Genomic DNA, 20,742 nt, shown 5'->3' on the forward strand with positions numbered 1-20,742 from the left:
CCTCTGCTGAGAAAAGAAAAGTCACTGGTAAGCTTCCGTGCTACAATATTTAGAGCATCACAAATCACATTCATATCATGAAACACGTTTGAACATTTCCTTATGCCCCTTGCTTGAAAGAGGCTGCTTGCAAATGCATCTGTAATCCTTGGAAACATACATCAGTAAACCATGAACTATAAAAATTCTTAATGGAAAGGAAAATAGGTATCTTAGTAAAATAAGTTTCTGCAGAAGAAAAAGAGGAATTCCTTCAGACTGACTTTCTTTTGAGGCCATTATTTGCAGTTAAAAAAAGTTAAAGAACTGACAGCAAAAATACTATTCAGAGTTGCCTTCTTTTTCCTTTAATTCAGACATATTGTGATTGTTTCAGCTTGAGTGCCCTCCTTCCTCACTCTGTGACAGCTGGGAGGAATGCTATTAAGCGCAAGAATTATTTTTTTGCGTGATGATGGCATGTAGGAAAGATGAATAGGAATTAGGCTCCCACTGAGACAAGCAGGCAGGAAGGCCCAAAGAAAAACTCATTTCTTTCTTACATAGGTGCTTGGCTTTATAGAAGGAGCAAACCAGGAAAGTTTTTTACCTACGAGGTTTGTTTTAAGTCTTAGTCTTGAAATAGAGCTTTAAATCAAACCCGTGTATTAATGTGGAATAAGACTGCAGTTTCCTACACAGAGAAACTGTAGCAAACTTATTTGTTGATTTAAGAAGATGAAATGGAAAGACAACTTTTTATTAAAATGTTTTTCTATAATTATTTAGTTAGCAATGATATTGAATTTTAACCGTAGTAGTTATACAGCCATGATGCTTTGATAAGAACTTTTGCATATAACTGAAAAATAGTGAATGTATTGCCAACAGAAATCATTTGCATCTATATTAAAAGGGATAGTTAATAAATAACTAAAAACAGACATGGAGAGAAGATTGAGTGTGAAAAAATGGAGTCTTTTCCAGATTTCTATTTCTTAAATACCACTTATGCTAATCTCTGTTAAGATAAGCCAAGCAAACACTGCTTTCAAGTCAACAGTTAAGATTGTTGACTCTCCCTATTGATATATGCATCAATTAAACTTTGATAATTTTAGTTTGGTGATCAGAAACCTAGTAAAACAAACATATTAATTGTGCACACTTTGTCACAGTTTACTGTGACCATCATCATATAATTTTTGCTATGGCATCTTAGAATTAGTTCAATAGAAGATGTTTTCGTGTTTTCAAATGAGTTCTTAAATTGTTATATGGATAGTAAGAATTCCTTAGCAACAGTTTATTAACAATGTAAGTCATCATTGGAATTAGTAAAAGGTTTGAAAAAAATGTTGGATAGTATAGCTGCAAATTCATACATCAGATGCATGCCCTAATCTGAGGTGAGATGGAAATACTTTACTGATTGTGTTGGTAAGCCTTTTCCTGTTGTATCTCACAGCTCCCAACCCTCCCACCATTCGAGAAGAGCTCTGTACAGCTTCTTATGATACCATTACTGTCCACTGGACATCAGATGATGAGTTCAGCGTGGTTTCTTACGAGCTGCAGTACACCATCTTCACTGGACAAGCTAATGTTGTTAGTAAGTGAAAACCTTCTCGTTTTTAATTCTGTTTCCTAGTGGTTTCTCTGCAAACTGCATTCTTTTAAATATAAAGGTACTTGTATGGCAAGAGCGAAAGAAAAACTTACTTTCTAGGAAGACATAAAGTCCAAATTTTAAATCCAAAGCAATATTCCCAATATCATAATTATAGTTCACATTGACAGGATTTGTCTCTTGTGTCATAGAGTTTTTGTAGCAGAAACAAAGACTTATTTCTGCTGTTTAGATTAGTCATACACTTGTAAAAGTGTATTGAACTGGTCATTAGTTAACACTGCAGCCACCCTGATATCTATGACATGCCTTTTGACAACAGAGCCTATGTCAGAAATACAGATTAAATCTTCCCTCTGACAGTTTGCAAGATGCTGAGCATGGGTCTCAGTACAATGAAGAGTAAGGCAGCAAACAGCGGTGGAACACCAGTTAATATGGTAACTTTGACTTATAATGGCGTTACCTAATATTTCTTGATATTTTCTATAATAGCCCATGATTATTAAATACATGCACTGTTTCGTTTCCCAGCTGAGCAAATTTGCTGATTATTCCTTGGATTGTTTTGTCATTACATAGCTATTTTTCTGAGAAAACACTCCAAGATTGCCTAATCTTCAGCTAGGAAGTCAGCATTTCTGGGTTCAGTGGATAGCAATTTTTGACTAACTATAATTTTGGAGAAATCATTTAACTTCTTCCTGTTCCCTGTATATTTAATGGAAATACAACAATTTGATGTATGGTTACTTTGTGAAGATGGAGTGTGAAATAAATCAAATCAATCAAAAGATGGAGTTTGTTCATTCAACACATATTTGAATTGTGAAGTTCATTGTCACAAAGGGTTGTTGATTTAAAAAAAAAAAAAAATACCTCTGCAAACAATGAAGTTCAGAGACTTCCTCATGGCTCAGAAAGTTCCAGAGCAGTAAGCTGCTAGAGTCTGGGAGAGTATGGTGAGAAATTATTGCTGTATGCTTTCCCTGCTACTTAACATCTTCCTAGGCATTTGCTTTTCTCTACAATCACATACCTCAACCATACACTGATCTAGGTAAAGTTTGCTTTAGATAGGCACTTCCCAGTGCAGAAGTGGTTTTGTCATTACAAAATTTGTTGAGATGCTTTGATGAAGGCAAAGCTTGAAGGACATGCTTACATACTTTCTATCAGTGGTAAAATGGTATGCTGTTTGTCCTGTTCTAGTACTGAGCCAAACTCTTGTGCTAACTCCACTGCTGCTGTGAGCACCTAATTTTCTCCATCACTAAATTGGAATTAGTTTTCCAAGGCATCTGAAAGCATCTCTGAGGATTCAAATGCTGGCATTTTTAGTATTTTTAAGTTGCATACCACAAATGGTATTCAGGATTGACTGAAAAATAAAGTGGACCATTGAAAAACTGATTTATGTTTTGTTTAAACTTCCATTTACTGTTTCACTAAGCAATCTAATTTAGGGCAATGGTAAAATTTAAGAATGCTGGAAAGACCAAGTAAAATTCAATACATGTTCCTACATCTGAGCAAGGTAGATACCAAAAGTTTAATAGTAATTTGGAACACATTAGAATCAGGAAAGGAAATAAAAGCTTCCCTGTTTAATCTGTCCGTTAAGGAGACAGGACCCCATGACTTAATGCAGTGTATTGCTTGTTTCTGACCTATTTTTGTCTATGGCTTTATGCCAGAAGACTTTATGCAAGTCAGCTATTGCTTCTGTACATGAATAGAAAAGTGCCATTTCTGCACCTTTATGATACAAGGTTTTACTTCTTGCTTTAAAGTGAATAAATAGCAAGATATTTCACTCTGAGACCGAACTGTAGGTTTCCCATGTGCATGTGAAGGCTTTGATCTGCAAAACAATCAATTAGTTTTCTTTCAGAGATGCAATATGATAATTTGAGGTTATAGCATGAATTACTCAGTGTGCAATCTGAACTTTAATTGTATCATTTTGAAAAAAATGGTGCCACTAGAAGTTTGAAGAGAAAAGAAACTTTCTTTATAAAATTTTCTAAAGAGCTGAAATGAAGGAAAAAGCAATGAAAGGATTGGCTGGTGTGTTTATTTGTTTGTTTATTTAACTGCAGCTAGCTTCTACATAAATATCCTGGCTATTGGTTTCGATTTCATTGAAAGCTATAATTTAATCCAAGTTAAATCTAAGCATATAAAAGTGGATGGTTTTTCTAAATATTGTCAGACTTTCTTTGTCATTATTGAATGTGGAGTTGTATACCTTCAGTGAAAGAGTTGTATTCCTCAAGTCTAAAAGATCTGCTAAATGTCTACCCAAATTCCTAATAAAGAGGACTCTCTCAGCTCATTCCAACTTCCATTGGTACTGGAGCTTTGCCCACTAACATGATTTTACTCATAAAACTGCCTGATTGTTTTTTCACTTATCTGGATTATTTTCTTTGCCCTGTGTGAGGGTCTAAGACCATCCCTAGAATATTGGAACGTACTTCAATAGTGTGAAATAACAAAGCTATTTTCTCTGTACGTGGAATTAACATGCTCTACACTGAAATCTTGATGTTCTGATGAACTGAAGATAGTTTTTTTTTATTTAATCATGTTTAAATGGAATAGAGTTTAGATTAACACAAATTTCTTTCTATGTATGCCTTTTGTATGCTGTGGCACATATGTTTTCAAATTTTCTCTGTCATATCCCCACAAGTTTCCTTTGCTATTGTTCCCTGTAAGCAGGTAATGTAAACAGGTTCGTAGATCATCTTCAGTGCTGCGTTACTATAGCTATGAATTAGTCACGAGGCAGTAGCTATAGTACTGTATTAAGCCAACAAGCTTTTTTTCCCTTGAGACAATAGGAATCACTTTGCATACAAACCCACCTACCGTGCTAATGGAAGTTGTTATTGTGGAATCCATTTCTTAAAACCACAGAGCCAGACTGACTGCACTTTCCACTCCTCAGTAAATTTCCCCCACCAGAGGCATATATCATTCAGAGATTGCTGAGAATTCAGGAACAAAAACAAGCGATGCTATGTTTTTCTAATGTATTCTCTATCCAACATAATCAACTATATTCTTTTTTATTAACTGAAAAATTGGAGAGTTAACATTTGGTGGAGAAGGTCCAACTGGAGTATTTCATTTTGAATCCTATTTCATACAGGAAAGATTACTTCCAAATGTGGCCAAATTGCTTGGCTATTAAGTGCTTGGCAGCACTGTTCTGTGCATTAGAGCAATATAGAACTTTAGATTACGCAGCCTCTTACTAACACAGTAGTTCTCATAGCTGTATTCACACATTTGCTTTTCTGAGAGGCATCTAATACTTGCACTCTAAATGTTGTAAAGGCTTTAGAAATGACTTTGTCACTAGCTAGCTAATGTGGATTATGATTTCAATATCTCATTTCAATAAATTTTCAAGTATTTTTTGAGTTGGCATTTTTTTATCATGAAACTTTTTTTACTGTCCTGCAGGAAGTTTAAAATTTAAACATCCAGCTTTTCACTATCGGTAACAAGACACCTTCAAGAAAAACACATAAGACTCTCCAAAACACAAAAGAGTAAATAATTCTCTTTTCTGTTAAATTGAATTTATGTTAGTTAAATCAGCAAAATAGTAAAATTTGCTCTACTGAGGATGCAGTGTAGCACCAAACATTCCCTGTGTTTTGTGGTTACTTTTCCTATGAGATAGGATAAAGGTATGTTGACAAAACTGTCCTGAGATAATTAGGAGTTCATGCTTACCTGAAAGGTTTGTGATTTATCAATGAACTTTTTATCTACTATCTCTTGTCTCTTTCTGGAAGCTTTAATTTATTAAAAACAGTTTGCATATAATTTTCAAAATGTTACTGAGGTTTTCAGTGAGTATGACACAAAATGACACAAAATCAAGGCAGAAAAGCTGCCTCTTAAAAAGATACAAAAAGAGCATATTTCTAGGGGAAAGAAGAAAAAATTACTGCATGTTTTGCAGAAATCCCACATATGTTTCTTCATTCACATGGGAACATTGGATGGGGGTGGAGAGCTATCTGTTGCTTTCACCTACTGTATTTGTTTTACCAATTTGAATTTGTAATAATTTATTTAAATAAAGCATTTAAACATAATTAAAATACTCAAAAGATTAAATAACCTTCCCATGACTTTTGTGCTCATAGTTTTCAGGAAGATATATTTTATTAAAATCTCCCAGTGTAAATTTTAGGAGGATTAACACCTTGGGAATTTTCCCATCTTTTCTTTAAAGCACATCAACAGCCAACACCAGGGAAAAAGCTTTGCAAATTATTACCTCCAGATTCTGAGAAACTTATTTTGAAAACTCACACATCCTGTATGGGACATCACTGTGCTCACTGCACCATTCCAGGATGTAATTTGAATTCTCTACATTTTTGCAGTTTTAAAATATATCATTTTACTACCTGCATAACCCTATAAAAAAAACCCTGGGTTTTTAAAGCAAGAAACTGGAATTTTACCTGGATCAAGACTGGGTACAATAGTAAACCCCTAGCTCTTGCTGATGCACCAGTGAGGAGACAATGTGTGCTTCACTGAGCCTGCTGCCAGCAGCAGGGAGCTGAGCATGCAAATGTTACCCCCAGATGCCCATGTTAGCAGGCAGCACTCTCACTTCCCTGACCATTCTGCCATCGTCTTTTGTATTCAGAGAAGAAAAGCTGTTCTGATAGGGCAGAACAGGAGATGAAACCTTTTGGTGTAGTGATAAAATATTCTTTCATACCTAAAAGCTTAATTTGGCTGTCACTAGTTACTATTCCCCACCCTGAAAAATTGTGGATTTCTTGTTTGATATCATCAAAAATTAATTCCCAGAATGCCTGAGTCAGTGTTCAACTAGAAACCTGTTATCAGATAGCTCACAGCCAGGAAGCACATGGACCCACTGTTATGGAGGCATGTGCAGAGCTTGTTGGAACAGCAGAGGAGCCAAGATAGACAGCATGCATTCACCAGTAGTTGTCTGGGATGCCTAAGACAAGAGGGACAAAGAAGTCCAGTGTGTTTTGTGTCTTAAAATAACAGAACCTTCCACTAGCAAATGAGCCATGTCAAACAGAGGGTTCCCATCTCTCTCTTCTGAATGTGGAGAGAGTTCAGGGTAGATAAAGTCCTAACTCATGAGCTCTGCTCTTTGTTCATTGCCAGGTGGGATGAATCTAGACCTGTGAGCATTTTGCCTTCAGGCCTCAGCAGTGAGAAGTGCATAAGATGATTGAGGTTAAGGATGTACATAGTAATCCAACTACTGGCTAGGGTTTTTAATAATATAATATCTTATTCTGTATGAGACCTACAGGATAATGGATATTGTGTATGTGTAAGTCCACATACTTGCGATGAGAGAATGGATAAATGACTTTTAGCAATGCATCTGTACTTCTGCAGTCCTTCATACACATATTTAAATCCAAGTTGAGTACTTTGTTAAGGAGTGACCAGCCTCTGGAAGTTAACAGTAAAAGACAAAATAAATTTATTGTTATAAATAGAAAAATAAATTTATTGTTATAAGTTTATTGTTATTACAACAACAATAATAATATATTATACATAAATTATATATAATATAATAATAAAACAAGGAAATTATAAATATAATTATAAAAATATAAACCTAAAAAAAGTGCCCGTTAGAGAGTTATAGTGATTGATAGAATTCTAGTTGCTAGATGATCTAATAGAAATCTGGGTATTTCTTTGTCTGCAAAAGGATTTGTTTAGATATGCTCTATGTATGCTATAGCCTACAGCTTTCAAAGTGTGGACATGGAATGAGACGACTCTTCCAAGTCTACTGCCTGCATTCCCAGGAGGAATTCACATCCAGGCTGGATGTGGCTCTGGGCAGCCTGGTCTTGTGGTTGACGACCCTGCACATAGCAGGGGGGTTGAAACTCGATGATCATTGTGATCCTTTTCAACCCATTCTACAATTCTATGATGATTCTATGATTCATCACTTTTACAGACTTACTGATGTTATTTATACCCCATCAGAAGCATCTAAGTTAGGGATTCCTTCCTTAGTCATTCTGGTCTCTTTCTGAAACCGGTGCTTCAGTTCACTTTATTTTAGCTTAATATTTATTGTGCGATAGCACCACTGAGCCAGGTGAATGGCCTTAGTGCAAAATCTTTATGGTAGAAAGAGTATAGCTTTACTCTAAAATCTGTGTCAAATTTTTACTGGGAAAAGTAATCACTGAAATATTTTTCGCCATATTTAAATACTGCTGCTTTTATTTCCATTCTTCCTCTTAGGAAACACATTCATACCCAGCTGTTTGAAGCTATTTGAATCCTTGGTAGTTAACACAACGAGGCTACATATGTTCAGGATATTGACTGGCTGGAGAATAAGTGATACACTAGGATCTTTTTTCCACTTTAAAACAGGAAACTGGAGCAAATAAATATTTTTGTTGCAGTAAATCATACTTGCAGTTCATTTCAGTGCTAGCTAACACCAAAAAAAGTGATGTTATTGATGAGACAGAGGGACCTAGAGAAAAGTTGCATACTGTCTGTCTATCTTCACAAATTAAAAACTGGATAATGCTTACTAGATTGTAGCTTGTCAATAAGATAGTCCAAAGACACAGGTGTGTGTTCAACCTCAAGATCAGACTTCTAGGTTTCAAATTAATAAACTGGATGGATTCATCTCACTTTATTTCAGCTACCTGAAGTTAGAGATCTCACCTAAGCCTTCTCTCAGGCCATGTAAAGAGAAGCATTTTTAGGATGTTCATATCTACAGAGGTGGACTGATTCCTGGCTCACCACAGTTTACAAAACGTAGGTTAAACATTGCAACTCTTCAGTTACATGACAAGACGATGTGAATCCCTGAAGCTGTGCCTCAATTACTTATTTACACAATGGGATGAATAACTTACATCACAACAATGTCATATAATATGAGAGAACTTTGAGACTAATGTTTCATAATTTTTAGCTTGAAAATCTGGGTTTTAAATTCTATTTCTAATGACCTTTTATTGTGAAAAGTATATTCCAAATTAGGAAGGAGTCTTTTAGTTATGGCCATGAATTGTTGATGAGTCTATAAACCAGTATCACGGCACATATTCTTTAATGTTTTGTGTTAGCCTTTTAATTTTTTCATTACATAAAGATTTTATATTGGCTAAAATGTGAACTAAAAGTACTGATGGCTGCTTAAAGATTCTCTCATTGGTTTGCTGGTAAAAAAAAAAAAAAAAAAAAAAAAAAAAAAAAAAAAGATTTAAAAGCTGAAAACTAGTTTAATAGTACATTTGCATTCACAACTTTTTCCATGACCTGTCAAGGCAAAGTTTGTAAGTTTCCCCATCCAGTCATGAATTTTTACTTTGGATTTTTCAGCCTTATGCATCTACACACATCCATATACTTTAATTTGCATATACCTTTTCTAGTTGTATAGCTAGAAAAAGAGATGGTGAACATCTATGTATTTCATTAACGTAAACTTAGATTTATTTCAACATTTATAACAAAAGAGTTAGTTAGCTTAGGTTGTAGAACCATAGAATCATAGGTTGGAAAAGACCTTAAAGATCCATCAAGTCCAACCACAACCTAACCATGCTGTCCTAACTCTAACAGCCCTCCACTAAATCATGTCCCTGAGCACCACATCCAAATGGTTTTTAAACACATCCAGGGATGGTGACTCAACCACCTCCCTGGGGAGCCTATTCCAGTGCTTAACAACCCTTTCTGTAAAGAAGTTTTTCCTGATAGCCAGGAAATGAGGCTATCCCTTATTACCCTGGTGCAACTTGAGGCCATTTCCCTCGTCCCATATCACCTGTCACCAGTGAGAAGAGACCAACCTCGCTCACTCTCTTCACAAGCCTTGTTGCCCTACTTTGGACCTACTCCAGTACCTCAATGTCCTTTCAGCACCTTCTGTCCTTTCTGAGGTGCCCAAAACTGAACACAATACTCAAGGTGAGATCTCACCAGTGCCAAGTACAGGGACAGGATTACTTCCCTAGTCCTGCTCACCACACCATTCCTGATACAAGCCAGGATGCCATTGGCTTTCTTGGCCACCTGGGCACACTGCTGGCTCATACTCAGCTGACTGTCCATCAGTACACCAATGTCCCTTTCCATCAGGCAGCTTTCCAGCCACTCCTCCCCAAGCCTGTAGGGTTGCAGAACCCAACACTTGAACCTATTGAAATTCTTATGGTTTATATGACAGTAGGAAAGATATATGCAGTGGTATCAGTACATACTTATGGACTGTTCTCCTATTTTGCAGATCATATTGCAGATTATGTTTTATTTATATCCTACATGTTATACTTGTGTGATAGGAAGTAAACATATCTGAACGGGTGTATTTCTGAATAGAAAATTAACTAGCTCTTCCCTAGCTGACATCTAACCATGAGAATAGAAGTCAAAAAGTTGCATCAATAAAACTTACTTGTTAAGTTATATCCTGGCAAAGTGTAGAAGCTGAAGCTTGCTCTGGTGATCACTTTTTACCTAGTTTGGCTTCCCATGATTTGCTTCAGGTCTTGAAGAATGCATGTCTGTCAGAAAAGGTCCCACAACCCTCCTAGCATTACTGCTTATGTTAGTTTTTTGAAGCTTGCCCTGAGTTAATTAATCCAAAAGGTATATTATAGGATCTCCATATTACTCGATCCTTAAGAAATAAAGAATTCCTTGTGTTACGATATGAAAATTCCCAGACTGCTCATGCCTCCAGTGAGTCTTTTCTTAAATGCCTATTCTTTATGGTCAATTTCATATAGCAAGAAGTTAAAAGGTACTTTGGCTGAAGGCTGGTGAAATGCCTTAGTAGAATTAATTAGCAACCAAGTGAATAAAATAGTACTTTAAAAGGTAGAGAAGCGAATTTTTTGTCAGTGATTGGATGTTCAGGAGTGCTTTAAATGTTCCCCTCTTACAAAATGTCATGTATGTTATGACTAATGTGCTTGGTTTGAAATTGCAGGTTTATGTAACTCAGCCGACAGCTGGATGATTGTTCCCAATATCAAACAAAACCACTACACCGTGCATGGGTTACAGAGTGGCACAAAGTACATCTTCATTGTTAAGGCCATTAATCAGGCTGGCAGCAGAAGCAGCGAGCCAGGCAAGCTCAAGACAAACAGTGAGTAACATGAAATCCAGCACACACACTCTTCTCCTTTTTAGGTTTGGTCTTTGAAAGACACATGAGTGTAGAGCAGATTAACTTACAGTGCTTCCCACAGTGAAAGCCACTTATTTAATTTGATTCAAGATTGCCAGTGTCTCTGCTACTGCAGAAATTACTTTCTGTTGAGAGAAGCATCTGTACTTTGGTCACTGGAAATAACATTTAGGAACAGAGCTTTCATATATGAAATGATTGAAAATATTATTTTGTGGCTTGTTTTAGTGTCCTATCTATTCTTTTTCCTCTACAAAGTAAAACCTTTCCTTATGTTTGCAATAAAACATTTTACTTTTGTATCGTGTTCATAAGATAATTGCTACTTTAATTTTGTTCTCCAGAATGATCTCTTTTTTAGGACACTGGAAAACTTCTTTAGCTCCATTCCCCTCGTTTTTTTATAGTGTTCAGTGAGGTGGTAGAGTAGTTAGAGATCCCACTTCAAAAAAAAAATGGTTGCACAAATTATTAGCAGATGTAGTATGGTAATTTTAAGGCTGGTTTTCAGCCTTTTTCTTGTGTCCTGGCCAACCCCTCAGTCCGGTAGTCATCATAAACAGCTTTGATCATGGGAAATTGAACACTCTCTAAAACCTGCTTATTGAGGGGTAGGATGCTCAAAGGGGGTTGATAAATCAGTGTTGCAAGAAGGAGGGCAGACAGAATGGCACGTACCAGTTTGGAGTCTGCTATTTACCTGGTTTGCATTCCTGTGTAAGAGCTGCTTGTACAAACCACGTATCTTGCTACCAAGCATTTGGTAACACACAAGAGGACCCATTGGAAATGACAATCTTTCATCCCTTTCTCTTTTTGTGACCCAGTGTGGCACAAAAGCAACCTCTCAGGTGACTGTGAGAATGGGTCTATGCAGATAAAGTTCAGTACAGAGAAAGATATCCTTCAGATTCTATTTCAGCGATACAAAGGCTACTAACCAGTTAAGGAGGCAGCTTGTAGATGTTTTACTCCTTTTCCAATAGTAAGAAAAAGATTTCAAAATGCACTCCCAAATAATATTCAGTGTATTTATTTCATACTTAAGCATAATGCACGAATAAATACATATTGTGAAAGGTAGATTATAACTTTAGAAATACTTCTTATCTAATTTTTCACTTACCTATAGTAATGTTTACTGAGAATTAGTATTGCATCCTTCATTTTCCACTTGAAATTTCTACATTTTCAGGTTTCCTGGAGATCTGAATCAATGCATATTGACTGTTCCTATTCAGAGGAATTTCATTTCTTCATATTCCCACGCTAATGCTTTCAGTTTCACTTCATGAAAAGTACTTAACTGTTCCTTCATAAACACTGAGCAATTTACATCTTATTTGAAGTTCACTTGTCAGTGCCAGAGGGTCACAACCTCATGAGAGTGCTCATGTCTATTTTCTGTGCTGCATGCAATCAAATCTTCTGCTTACATATTTCTTCCTTGATATGAAAGACAATAAGAAGGGAAAAGGGCTTTGATGGAGCCCACATAGAGTCATAGTTTTCTATCTGTATCTTTGTGGAGGTAAGCAATCACCCTGCTTATTAACATACAGAGCTCATTGATCAGAATTGTGCCAGTCTTTACATATCTACAGGGTTTGGTTTACCAAAAAATTTCCTGATATTGTCTGCAAGCACTGTGCTACAGCTGAAGAGACTTGCCAAGATCAACATCCTCAGCAGTGTTTTTACACCATAATATCTGGACCAAGTTATAGTTCACTTCCTTCTTTTTAATGCATGATATCCAACAGTACAGCACCGCATAGGCATCCTTCCAAAACTGATCCTGAATTGTTGACTGTGCTTGTTATAAATAAAGCTGTGAGTGAAGGAACAGACAAGGCTAATGCTTTTTCTTACTTTCAAATTCATTTTGTGGGATTTGAAAATACACTTTTTTTGTAGCAATGATGAAAATGTTATTATGGAACTTTATCTCGAGGGAATTAATAGAATGTAACATTCTAAATCTAATATGCTGTGAAAAAAGCAACCCTCGGACCTTTATTAATATGTATATTGGTTTCAATTACATGCAAGAATTAGAGTGTTCAGGTTACCTCTAGGTCAGAGATAATGGGTATGATGATTATGCAAAGCTCTTTTCAGAGATTATCAACACAGGGATGTTAGTGCACAATGAGATTGACAGTGAACTGGCAGTGCAAACCAGCTAGTGCAGAGTGCAAAATCAGTCTGTCTTGAGAACACTTCAGAGAAGGAGTTTAATATGATTATGTAATCTTGTATGCTTCTTTCTTATGCTTTCTATCAACTCCTTTTTTTAAAATTAAAGACAAATTGTTCTCCTGCTACCTTTGTCTTTGCATATCTAGGTCAGCCATTTAAACTGGACCCCAAATCTGCTCATAGAAAACTGAAAGTATCTCATGACAACCTGACAGTGGAACGTGATGAAACCTCCTCCAAAAAGAGTCATACACCAGAGCGATTCACGAGCCAAGGGAGCTACGGAGTAGCTGGCAATGTGTTCATTGACAGCGGACGGCATTACTGGGAAGTGGTTATAAGCGGCAGTACGTGGTATGTATATAAAAATATATATGAGAATTTGGTTCACACCAAAGGCCCATGAAGGCCTCAGCACTGTTCCTCTGATGGAGATCAATAACTGAGACCTGAGGAATGGTTCAAAAGCAAGACAAGCATATACTTTTACAGTTTGTCAGACTATTTTCCCTAACTCCAGCACTTTCAGACTTTGGAACTCATTCTGCCAGGTAGAGCATCCTTATATTTAGCAACCTACACAGAACTTTGCCTTTGTTACTGAGGCTGATTGGTTTTTAAACCTACATAAAATACATTTTAAGATTTTAGTGTAACGGACAGCTAAGAAATTTCATCTTGTTTCTGTAACAGAGTGAACTTAGTACGTGTGATATCTCTTTACTAAATATGAAAGATGTTACTGCCCTTCTGTTTTGCCCCTTCAGAGCAAAACAGAAACAGAATATGAGGCTAATTAGACGATCCAACTTCAAAGTGGTGGAAGTTGTGAGGAAAGGGTGAGGAGCAGTAGTGCTAGGTCTGTGCCCCAGGGTTTGAAGGTAGAGACAACAAATGAAAGAGTGTATTTATTTGTTCCTGAATGATCCTCTACGCAACAGAGGGCTGGGTTTCAAGGTCCCTTTAGTCAGTAGAAGTGATGTTATCCTTTGAGATTCAAAGGCAGTAGTCTTGATGGAACGTAATGGAGCAGAAAATCAGTGAGGTCTTCAGATATGCCCACTGTCTCAAACAAGAAAAATGTTATGTGCTTGTGCCAACTCCAAGGCATGAAAGCACAATAACTTGTGGCACATTAATCTCTGTTGGTTGAAAGCTCAACAACATATAACAACAAATACTTTAGTGTTTCTAAAACGTGAGGAACTTTAGCATTTCTTTAATATATGAGAAATCAGGTACTTGTCCTTTTACCTTGCACATCTTGCCATAAATCATGGTTTGCAGAGCGAATGTCTTTACCTACAAATGCTTCACTTGGCCCAATACCCAGTCCAAAAAATGCTCATTTGAATCTAAAAACCACACCAACATCTGGCAAAACAGATTTGGGAATGGCATTTTTTTTTTTTTTAACATGTCTTTTGATGTTGATTCCTGTGTTCCTCCTTCTGGTCCATATATTATAGGAGCAACGAGAGATCAGATTAGATGACAGACAGCAAAGTACTTTAAAATCAATGAATCCCTCTGTGTTCATCTGTTTCGAAGTGGAAATATGAGGCTCAGTGATTTAAACCCTAAGTTCCTGAGTACTCAACAGTTTTCCCTTTGAATACCAGAGATATGTGCTCCAAAAAATTACCATAGCAGCCAAGCTACAAACAATGCGAAGAACAATAAAGTTTCTCTGACTTCTCAGAATGAAAAGAGATGGGAAAAACATAAATTAACTCCGTGCCAAGATTATGTTGCAACTTCACTTACTTAGAATTCAGTCAGCACAAATAAGAAACCAAGGCCTCAGTGATTCCTTTGGGCTAACACTCTGACACACAGGCATGGCAAGAGGCACTTGCTTTCCAGAGCTGTGTTTGTTTTACAGGTATGCCATTGGTATTTCATACAAGTCAGCACCGAAGCATGAGTGGATTGGGAAGAACTCTGCCTCTTGGGTGCTGTGCCGCTGCAACAACACATGGGTGGTGAGACACAACAGCAAAGAAATCCCAATAGAGCCCGCGCCTCATCTCCGCCGGGTCGGCATTTTGCTGGACTACGACAATGGTTCTCTTGCATTTTATGATGCCTTGAACTCCCTGCACCTTTACACCTTTGACATTACATTTGGGCAGCCCGTATGCCCCACATTCACTGTGTGGAATAAGTGTTTGACCATTATAACAGGCTTGCCCATCCCTGATCACTTAGACTCCTCTGAGCAGCTGGCATGACTGTTAAAAGCTAACAGATAGGAGGATGTGTTTCCCAGGGCAGCTGCCTGCAGGAGCTCTCCTGGAGCTGTTGGACTGTGTGGCATCTCAGTTGTTGCTGCCAAAACCAGCCAGAACCGAAAAGGGGTGGATCTCTCTTTTCTGAGTACTTTATGCAGGACAAAAAGTTGCTTTAATAATACCTTAGAACTCTTTTTGCAGTTGCTTTTGTTTTGTTTTGCATTTAGTCCCTTTCAGGAAGATTTATAAATTATTTATAAAAAAAAAAAAAAAGAAAAAGAAAAAGAAGAAGAAAGGGGAGAGAGAGAGAAGAGAAAGCCTGCTTTGGATACCTGAAAAATGACTTATTTGTTTTGCACATCGATGGTCACATTCATTAAAGTTTCATCAGCTCGTTACATTATTTTATTTTACAGTGGATAAAGGCAGGAAATTGGAAGGATAAAAGTGTGCAGTGGTGGACAAGTCAGTATACTGCTGGTTTTATTCATGCCAATTTTAGTAATCATTACTGATCTGATTGAATGCAAAATCTCATAATTTCTACCTTGCACATGGGAATGTGCAGACCAAAAAGAATGAAAATAAACAAGTAAAGAGGTGTAGCTAGCCAACACAGCAAAAGAAAGTTTAATTTACTTCTGTTCACAGGGCAGTGTGTTCTCTGTTTGCAAAACACATGTGGAGTATCTTCTAGAAATGTGAGTGCATAAATCATGTGGTGATTTATTTTATTGATGACAACGTTCCCATCTGTCAGTTTCACTTTCGTCTTTGGGAAACACTGTAGAATCATTGAGGACGTTAAAGACTGATGCCATCTCTTAAATGGCAGCGCTGGAGGAGACGAGCCACCCCAAGGTCTGACTGTAGACTAATTTGACAAAACACTGCAACATTTAAGGTTTGATTGTAATGGAAGACATCGCGTTTCTGATGGTAGACACATGAATGCTTATTGCTGATTTTACAAGATTCAACACAGCAAGCCCAGCCAATAACTCGGAAGTGAGACATGAGCCACCTTACCATTGGCTTTAAATTAAATACAAATGTTTCATTGTTGTACATTATGTAGTAATAACAAAGCAAGGAAATCTGTTTTGCATGAGCTGTATGGAGAAACATTGCAGCTGGAGTTTGTTCATAATTATAATTGTCTTGAGTTGCTTGGGAAAGAACAGTTCTCTTTGTGAATGAGCACTAAATAACAAATTTTCAGGAATAGTAGAAATCTGCACAGGCAGGCTCTACATTCATGTAGGTGTTGGTGGATGAACTTCAATGAAGTCAATAGAAGTTGCACCTGTTTTATCTCAAAGCTGAATCAGGTGCATTTTTTTCACTTTTCCTTCTACGAGGTAGAAGTCCTTTGTAATTACTACAGTACTTGTTTATAAATGGTCATTTTGGGAGATGTTTGAGGCACATGACAACTTCAAAAGAATGGTCTTCTTACAGCATTTTATTGTTTAAGTAGTAAAAATCTGCCTGTGTGGAAGGAGTATAAATTGAATACCAACTTTAAGAAAATATTTGTTCAGTAGCTTATAACCATGCTTAGGTGTCTTTTGAAAAGGATACCCTAATGCACTTTGTTCACTTAATGGGTCCAAAATAAAATGGTCCCAAACTCAGCTTCAGATTTTTTAAATATTGATTCTGCGGGTACAAAGCTGTACTACAGTTTGCCTTATGATGATGTAGAAAACATATGAACTTGGTAATGAATACATACACGCATACAGAGTTTGATTTTTCTTTTTTTTAATAGGAAATAAATGTCAGTCTTTGTTCATTTGGTTTCCCTTTACATGCTCTACTAGCTGATTACTCAAATGGAGAAAAGTGTGACAGTACATTGCTGGTAACGTAAAAGGCTTTTTGCCATGACAGTATCCCATGGTTCAAAGGCAAGAACCACCAATTTTTCCAGAGTTGACATAAATACAGGAAAGTATGTACAGACAGTGTCAGTGTACTGCACTGTTTATTGTTGTGTCTTAAGTAGCAAAGAAAAGAACATGCTCAAAAATGAAAAAGTAAATAAATCCTCAAATATTACATTTTGTATCTGAGTACATTGCTACCAGTACAGCCTGTTGCACATCTGGATGATTTGGCCTGGAATGTTTGGAAGATAGCTGAGATGGCATGAAAATTATTACAGTGAGTTGACAGGAGATGAGTGATGAGAAGCAATGATAAAAATGTACAGGACGAAGGGACTCTTAATGTAGGATTTTTGCCAAGTTTCTGCCCAACAGGAAAGTGTATTACTACAGTACATGTAGCAAGGCTGTGTGCCTCCTCTTTCCCTAGAAATATTAAGTCTAGAAGCTGATTTTATAGTGAACAAATTGAAAACACTCTTCAGTGTTTGGCCATACAAAGTTAGCAGTGATTGAGCTGGATGTAGTTAACACCATGAATTTGGAAAGATCTCCAGTGATCTCACGTATTTTCATTTTAAAGACACTGTATTCAAAGGCAGGTCATGGTTTTGGTGAAAGTGAAAAATGAATGGTCTTTTATCTGTATGCCTTTCTGTATTATTTATATTTTAACACAGAATACTTCATTTGGAGCTAGGCCACATTGCTGCATTGGACTGTGAGTTCAGTGAGTACACTCTGTGTGTATATGTTTGTGTATATGTGTATACGTATGTATATGCATGCATGTATGTATGGGTATACACACAACAGTATATGGGCAGATATAGTGCAATGTGTGTATATACATACGTACATATATACACAGAATGATACTAATTAGGTGCTCTTTTTTGCTTGTTTCTTGAATTATTTCATATTCTGTATGACTATGAGGAAACAAGTTGCTATGAATGGTATTCATCTGGACATTTTTTAACAAACAAAATCTGTTCATGCTTGATAAATCAATAAAAGCATCCATTCAAAACTGTAGCTTCTGTGGTCTGTGACATTTTGCATGGTCCATAGGAATCTATTGAAATCTGGGGGAATGGGATCTTTGTGTAAAGATAAAGCATGCTATTTTTATAAAAAGTAGTCTTAGCTGAAGGTTTTTCCCTGAGATTAGAAAGTTTTGTAACTGGGAATAAGCTAACACTTTATAATGCCATTTTTTTTTTGTGGAGTAGTCTGCTGAGATGCAAACAGTGAATGTAATAGGTGAAGCCTATGTTGGTATAATGATTGTTCCAAGGATATATTTCAAAAGCCAGACTGTATTCAGCAGTTAGAGACTTCCTTTGAAGATGGTAGCATCATCTCAGAGTTGTTTAAGCTCTTGTCTAACTTGAAGTAATGTTGTGGATGGGAAACTTTTCCTTTCTGAGACCAGATAAGACTTTCCTTATGTTAGGCTCCCATATGTTAATGCACATCTGACAGGGAAAAAAATTATTTAGAAGTAGGCTGTATGTCATAAATTATTTAGTAGTCTGTCTTGATTCATTGTAGATTCCTACTGTTGGCTTTCAGAGAACAAGCAGAGAGCTGAAGTTACTGCATTTTCTGTCATATATCTATTCTTTGTCTGTCTTGGGCATCCATTTCTCAGTTGCCCATAGGACAGACCTCCACTAAGCAGTGGGTCCCAAATGTAGGAAGCATAAAAATCCCTCACTGGATACTCTGTGTAAAGCTGGAAATTGGCAAAATACCGATGAAAGCTCGTATGCGTTCTTCCTTATAGTAGCAATGATAGGTCACTGAACAGCAGTGTGCATGATTTGTTCTGACTCTTGAGTGGGAAGGCTGTGTTCTCTCTGTGTTAGAAAACATAACAGGACACTATTGATGGAACAAATTAAAGTGTCAGATCTTTAATGAGTTGACTGTGAGATGGCCAGCGTTTATTGCACTATGAAGAAATATTGGCTGTGGAAGATTTCTTGACAATTATTTGACATTGGAGACAGTATTTCATTTGTAATTATTTGGATAAAATAGATGTCTGGTAGTTCCCAGTTCTGCTGTTAGTTATGATAGCACAAATTCCAGATCAGCCCACCCACAAATACAAAGTGAGAATTGTTGCTAGCTCTTATCTGCTATTGGTTTTAATTGAAAAATGTCTTCATTTCTGTGTTAGGAGTGAAAAAGATTTGGATCCACACACTTGCTATCTCACGCAGGGCATGCCTGGCCTTAAGGCCATTGTTGGGCAGTCTTGGGAAGCTAGTAGCTTATCATTTTATGTGATCCATCTGTATTTATTGTGTAACTAAGTACTGGCATCTTATGGTTGATATAGTTCCTTTCCTAAATGTTAGAATTCCCACATTTGGTCAGAATAATTATTTATTTATTCTGTCTTTACTATTCATAGTATTCATAGTAATCTCTCCTCCTTGTGCTGTGCTTCCTAGGCCTGTCTAATTGAATTGAGTGCTGTTTCCATAGATCAACTTTTGTCTGGTCATGGTTTGAAGGGTGAAACGTAAATGACACCAGGTTGACCAACCAGTCAATTTTCCCAATTGTAGCTAAGCCTTCAGCAATGTCATTCTTACTGAGCTTGTTGTAATTGACTGCCAAATTGTGAGTCATGTGGCCTGCAGATTTATTTAGATTATGGTTTTGTCTTGACTTTTGTGTTTGTTTCTGGATGTTCAGGGGGCATTAAGCTTTCAGTCAATCAGCAGAGAGATGCGTAAAAACATTATGCCTCATGTTTTCAAGTGTTTTATGCAGTTTTCCATTTTGTGATGTTAAGATCTATGTCTCATAAAGATAAGTTAAAACACATGCATAGGTTGCTTATGTATTGATGTAATGGCAAATGTCTCATAACACCATCTCTAATGTCTCTTCACACGCTGATTTTTCCCACAGTGGAAATGTGTATGCAGATACAGGAACGTGATGTGCAGTATTTTCCTGTATTATTGGGCTGATTGCCCATTTAGAAATTAAGATCTTCAGCACAATGAAGAACTTTGGTCTTAATCTTCGTCTTTTCCCCAGGGAGGAAAGCACAACTAGTTTCCAAGTGCTGATGGTGGGTCTTCCACATTACACTGTGCTGTTTGTCTTTATTGTACTTTCTAAAGTGAAACAAACTCTTTCCACTTTAACCTTTGATTTAGCATTGGGTTTTCATATGAAAAATAGTAAGAGATTAAAGAGCAGTAGCTGTAAGTGCTTTAGTGTGGTGACACTCAAGATTTGGGCCATGAGGTGTAAGACATCCATGTACGTTAATCTTTGTACAGAGTGATACGAGCTTGAATACTTTCAATGTTGAGGAAGCTCTGATTTAGAAACACAGCAATGTAGGCATGTAGCCTTCTAATTTTTTTAGCCTTATCCTGCCACCCCGTGATTGAAAGCATCATTATTACTGCTGCCTAAGAGGCACCGAAGTAGTAAAAGAGTTCTGGAGAAATGCTGGGAGAGGTCTCTCAGAATGGCAGGGCAGCTGGAAACCTGCCACTGCTGTGTGCCCTTGCACCTTTCCACAGTGCTGCAAAGGAA

At 36.9% G+C, this 20,742-nt stretch overlaps 1 protein-coding gene across 2 annotated transcripts in view; it reads left to right on the forward strand.

Annotated features, from left to right (window-relative positions):
* MID1 (midline 1) overlaps window positions 1–17,485 on the forward strand; it is a 136,261-nt gene extending 118,776 nt beyond the window's left edge. For both annotated transcript variants that reach the window (XM_090125825.1, XM_031596114.2), the window contains 4 exons: window positions 1,448–1,591; window positions 10,635–10,796; window positions 13,187–13,394; window positions 14,926–17,485. In XM_090125825.1, coding sequence (XP_089981951.1) covers window positions 1,448–1,591; window positions 10,635–10,796; window positions 13,187–13,394; window positions 14,926–15,274 — 863 coding nt within the window. In that variant the 3' untranslated portion in view covers window positions 15,275–17,485. The remainder of the gene's footprint in view (window positions 1–1,447; window positions 1,592–10,634; window positions 10,797–13,186; window positions 13,395–14,925) is intronic.
* The last annotated feature ends 3,257 nt before the right edge of the window (window positions 17,486–20,742 follow it).

The sequence above is a fragment of the Phasianus colchicus genome, chromosome 1, assembly GCF_987193195.1.
Source record: "Phasianus colchicus chromosome 1, bPhaCol1.hap1.1, whole genome shotgun sequence".
Classification (NCBI taxonomy): Eukaryota; Metazoa; Chordata; class Aves; order Galliformes; family Phasianidae; genus Phasianus; species Phasianus colchicus.